We start from the raw sequence: 5956 nt of genomic DNA on the forward strand, positions 1-5956 counted from the left end.
CACTATTGTCACATTTCCATTCGACGTCTGACCGATAAAAAGAATTTCCCCTCGAATTTTTCTCTCAGGTTTCACGGGGTTTGCAGGAAGGCTTTTCTCTCCGAATAAACAAGAATGAATGCAGAGGTGGAGGAGGGGTAGTTAATACGGACCATCATACAATGGGAAGAAAGAAAACTGTCCGCTGTCAGTGATTTTTCGACAAATTGTCGGAATATTCTTTAGGTGTTGTGGGCGTTCTACGTGACAATCATGTGGGGTTGTCACCTCAAATCCTTCGTACACAGCGCGTTATAATGGCGAACCTCGTGTTTTTCTTTGCTTCAAAAATTAGAATAGAGTATATCCCCGTACTTTTTACAGCTTCATCAATCATCGAATTTGTCAATTCAACTGCATTTAAATTATGTTCCGCAAAAAAATTATTATTCTCTTGAAATATTGCTTTTCTCAGAACAATTTTCTCAATTTCCCAAATGTACCAGATCATAATCGACTCATTTGACGCTGGAGAGTTAGACAAGTGTCGAAAAAAAATCAATGAAAATTTGTTTCACCGCCAACGTCATCCTCTCCCCCAAAAGTAAGAACACCGCATCAATCGATTATTTTCATTTCCCACATAAAGCACGGGTATCAGTGCATAAATTCCAATTAATCGCGTCGATGAGGTGGGACATTGTTAGCCACTGAAGTTCTAAAGAACTTTTTTTCTTGATTCTTTCATTTCATTTTTTTTTTATTGCCAGCATATCTGATGGAGGATTTATATATTGGTGCACGTCAATCGTGTATATGAGGCGTCGATCGAAAACGTACGGGTTGTGGGGGGCATTTCTATAGGTTGGGTGCGGCTTCGAAGCTCTTACAACGGAAAAGGCACATCCCGTGGCCTGTCAAGTGACAGTCGAGGATATACCGGGTGCACGAACGGGCGCGAGGTCGCGCGTGGATCCTCGCCCATCCGGTCAGATTCATCGGTCAGATCATTTTATGCTCTTTTACATTTATTTTTTGATACATTTCTTTTCATGTCAGCCAAATGGACCCACTTACGTCTTCCCCAGCTGTTTTTATCCCCTGCACTCAACTGTCATGGGGAGAAAATAGGAAAAATCGTGGAGTAACGAACGAAAAATATGACATGCCGGAGGATAATTGTATGATTGCGCTTGAGGTGGTTTAAAAGCAGTCATGATGATCTCTAATTTATGATCACATCCCGCACATCAAGATTTGTACCCAATAAGCTACCTCACAGAGCATTAAACACGGCTCAAGGCACTGCTCACACAGTGAAAGGTTTTTGTGTTTTTTTTTTGTTAGCTTAATCTTTTTCAAAGAATAATTAGTACACAACGAATTTCTCATCCCCTTTCTAACTTATTATTCCTCTTCTTTGAGATACTAGAAAGGCTTTCTATTCCAATTTCACAATGGGTGAATTCAATCCTGCGGAAATGATAGTACATTCAACTTGTAGGCTATAAATCAATTAACTAATCTCGTATTCGTAATACTCTCTAATTGATTAATTATCAGTTGGACGGCATGCGTGTGGTCCATTTCTCCGCGGATATACGTTTTTTATTTCATTGAGCGAGGGGTTATTCACTACCGAATATCGTGACACAATGATTGCTGATTTCAAGTGATTTCATAGAATTTTGTCCTCGATTTCAAATAATTTCAAATTTCCAAATTTTTTTTTCCCAAATTTTTTTTTCTGAACAACGGTACTGAACACGTTTAACGGTGAGCTGTGAGATTCTGGAGAAATATCAAAATCAAATCTCTCATCTCACCGATGTAGTGATTGTAAGCGATTTTGAGTGATTTTACTTATTTCAAACGATTATAACATGATTTCACTGATTTCATTCGATTTCAATTGATTTCACGTGATCTCAGAACTGATTTCAAGTGATTTCATCTCAGAGTGACACAATGATTTCGCCAATGAATAACCCCTCGTCATTCAGATCTTTTTGGTAATAATAAGTAGTGGAATTTCGGTTGAGAATGCTTGCCTTTTGGAGATTTAAATCAATTTGCTGCAATCCGTTAATAACCCAGCACTTTTATCGAGGAATTCAAAAACGGATGAAAAATATGAACCGCTGGAAAGCCGCTTACAGCTGCAAGGCTCTTTACAGTGTCTAGCGCCGGCCGGCGACGGGCGGCCCCGTATCAACAAGGAAAAAAAAAATTTGGCGGGTTGAGATCTTTGTTCTATATTCAACAGAGAATCAATAGTTCTTCTTGTTCGGAATTTTGGAGCGACTTAAGATTGAGGAGGGGGTGTCATTGGAAAGGGGGTTGATGATGGTTATTATTTTCTTATTCGATTGATTGATTATTAATGCACTTTATGAGAATGTTTCCAGTGCGGATGGCGCAGTGTGCCTGGCATTTTATAGAATGGTGAATTATCATGATCAATGATTTTCGAAGGAAATGCCAAAAGATATTTCTCTTCCAGAAAGCCGCAGAAAAAAGTATTTGCATATTTTATTAGCCTGAAACCACTTGTTTCCACGAGGAGCACAATTTTGTAGGAAAATTCATGTACTAAACACCGTAAAAGACTTGCAAACCGCACACCAGAAAAATTATGGTGCCTCTAATAATTTTCCCGGTGCTGAACGATAATTTTTCTGTCGCTGCACAATAATTTTTCTAGAAAATTTTTTTCAGCGCAGCATAAATCGACAATCATCAGAAATGAATTCCAATTGACTCATTATGACAGTATTTTTGATGAAAAAACTGTTTTTCTTTGTACTTTGACGATCACCACCGAATTCTCCAGTAGCAATGAGCGCTATTCCCCATAACGAGCGAGCAAGGTCACCATAAGAGCCATCATGCATTGAAGATTCAATTTTCTATGAAACAACAATTCAATCATAGTTTGATCGCTTGAAAAATTAATCGAGGTTCATTGAAAACTACGGAGGGAGAGGGGAGAAAATACGGAGACAGGGAAGAGATGGAAAAAAAATCAGATAAAGTGTAAAGAGAGTGAAAAATTTGAGTTTTATGGGGCGGACATGTGTGCATAATGCCGATATGAATCGATAATATTGTTTTTTGAAATATGGTATCGATGCAAAACGAGGGAGGTGGTTTGGAGTTGGAGACTGGGGTCTATATATTGGCAGTCGTCTCCCACGCCTAACCACTATCATTCTCGTTGCGGTAGCCTTCGAGGACGGTACACGCTCCACGCGTCCTCACTCTTCTGGCGCTTTTGCTCGCGTGCGCTTCTCTCTTTTACCACCTCCTCCCTTATTTACCCACGTTCGTTCTACGTTTAGCACGTGCCACTATTGCCACTCTTGTTTATTAAACTATTACAACTGGTACAAAGGATTGTTAAAGAAAAATTTAAATAACTATGATAATTTCTCTTCCTGGAAATTTGGATCCTTAAATTTAGAGCGGAATAAAAATAGGAATTGAATTGAGCTCGAGAATGATACATCGATCTGGAGATGAATGAAAACTTCAATAAATCCAGTAAAAAACAACAAGATTCAATCGAATTGTCATGTAACAGAAAGTGAAAGAAATTCCGCGAATCAATCAAGAACTTTTCAGTGAATTTTCCCAGTTATTTATGCTCCGTTCAACCGTTTATTTATGATTTATAAAAAAAAAGTGACGTGAATTGACAGATGAAGAAATTGTGATCACGGAAATAATTGTATCATTGGCTTTCACGTCAATGGGTGACACTCGCGATTTCTCCCGTGCATCGCATATAATCAATTCTCTCGAGTTTACTCTGCTCCTTCAATGCCCGATTTATTATAACTAAACCTGTGTGTCCACAACGTTCCACTTCCTCGAGGGAAAATTTTTCCTCGGTAAAACGTGAAATGCGATCTGTGTTGTCATTGAATCGTAAGTTGTGAGTTTAATGTGAAGTGAAGATAGATGATTCTATCGAGTTGAGAAGATACTGGGGGAGTTTTATCATGGAAATAGCCTCTGGTGAGTTCTGTTCGTAGTAATTATGGACTTTCTATGTCAATAGCAATTTTTGAATACGATTTTTTTCGTCCGAAAACATAACGGGATTTAAAGTCATCGGTGTCATTCAGAAAAACCGGGAAAATGTTTTTTTTTAATGAAATTAATACTTTTCAAGACATCCTGGTAAGTACTGGGGCAAAACGGGTATCTATTTTCTGATGAACTCTAATGAAATGGGAAAGTCATGAATAGAGAAAATTGTTTTCAATTTTTTTTTCTTTATAACTTTACGATAACAGTAAACGTTATATTTCATCTCAGAACACCTCTGATATCACGCGAGTGAGACGTATAGAGCCATGGAATCACCAGGAGATCCACGATGCGATTTATCACAGCGTCAAGCTGAGAGGTACAGCTCTAGCTCCATCAGCCGGAAGTTACGATGTGGTATACCACCGTGTGGATTCAACAGTGGCTCGAGGTAAGTGGCCGCAATCTTCTGAATCTTCATATGAATTTTACTAACCCTTCGGTGAGAAAAATACCGCCGAGATCAGTTGAATACGCGAGATAAGAATAAAGTCTAGTTCTCAAACAGCAAAAAAATTGTTTTTCCATTGGGCGGTTACACTCATAAAATAATTCACTTTTAACTGCTCCAATAAATTGATAGTGTATCCATAAAATGTAATTTCCTACTGATAAAATCAGAGTGAAATAAACGCTCGATATTCAATTACGATGGAGAAGTTAATTAATTGAATCTAGGAAAAAATAAATCAGTAATTGAATTAACCGAGGCCAACCGGGGTACAATAGATGAATCAATCTCGTCGCGTATCCGAAAAAAAGGTTTCGAAAGGGGAATTGAAAAAAAAGTGTTGACCAACTCGTGCAATAGATAAAGCCACATAATAGGACGCGCTCTGACTCGCGTGACTCGTCGAATCGATGGATCTTCAGACCCCGAGAGTGGACTTATGGCTGTGGCACTTACAGCTCCGGTGGGATTCAATTTTGTTTTAATATATATATTTTTTTTATTACTGCTGTATTGAAGCCACGGATGAAGATTGGAAGCATGAATAAGTGACGGCATTTTTACTCATCACTTCTGCGTTATTTGAACTTTCAGCCAAAGAAAGACTTTCGACTCGAATGGAGCCAAATTTACACATTCGTTTTGCGGGGAATTTGTTTCGACCCTAAGTTTCCGGCTATTTTACAATGATTTTATTATTTAAACTTTGCAGGTCTGAATTTGAATCTCGAGATTGAATCGTTAGAAAACATTTTAAAAATCAGAAAAAAAATCAGAAAGTTTAATATTTTGAAACGGGCAATTTTTGAAAATTAGGAGCATTTTCTATAAATAATTTATGAACAATCAACTTTCCACCGTAAAAATCATTTGTTCGGAATCGTAATAATTCAGTGCAAAATGTAATTTGAATAACGCCGAATATTGATAATTTTTTTCAAATTTTTCTCACGCAATTTAATTGACAAATTTGATGATTGAAAATGGCTAAATCTATAGTGTTGTCTGTATCAGACTAAAAAATAGTTGGATATCCTTAAACAAATTTTTCCAACATTCCGGAAATTACCGAAAAGTGTTTCTTCAATCGCACCACTTGCAACATTCAACAGACAAATAACTCTGCATTAAACGAACAACCATATTGTTCATCATACTTCTGCAAAAAGAAACGTGTAAAAAACGTAAAATTGATAATCTTCAGAAGGGCAATGTGAACGAACCTAAGAGATGAAAACAAAGTTGTGTATTAAAAATAATATGAGGAATAAATAGATGAGAACGTGAGTATGAAGTGCATAACGATACAGATAATGAAACGTTGGGAGCCGATAGCCGTGGATAAACCGTGGCTTGTTGGCGGCAGCGTTGATGAATCTACGCCGGTGGCAAGCCATGAAAAGAGACTATGAGTCCTCTTTCGCCCCTTCC

General features: G+C 37.7%; 1 protein-coding gene across 1 annotated transcript in view; it reads left to right on the plus strand.

Moving 5' to 3' along the window:
• Positions 1 to 3211: 3211 nt before the first annotated feature.
• Positions 3212 to 5956, plus strand: part of LOC107036255 (ADAMTS-like protein 4) — a 27324-nt gene continuing 24579 nt past the window's right edge. Inside the window, exons 1-2 of the mRNA XM_015254066.1 lie at positions 3212 to 3999; positions 4303 to 4465. Coding sequence (XP_015109552.1) covers positions 4341 to 4465 — 125 coding nt within the window. The 5' untranslated portion in view covers positions 3212 to 3999; positions 4303 to 4340. The remainder of the gene's footprint in view (positions 4000 to 4302; positions 4466 to 5956) is intronic.

This window comes from Diachasma alloeum, unplaced genomic scaffold (genome assembly GCF_001412515.2).
Source record: "Diachasma alloeum isolate Michigan unplaced genomic scaffold, Dall2.0 Dall_scaffold_00176, whole genome shotgun sequence".
Classification (NCBI taxonomy): domain Eukaryota; kingdom Metazoa; phylum Arthropoda; class Insecta; order Hymenoptera; family Braconidae; genus Diachasma; species Diachasma alloeum.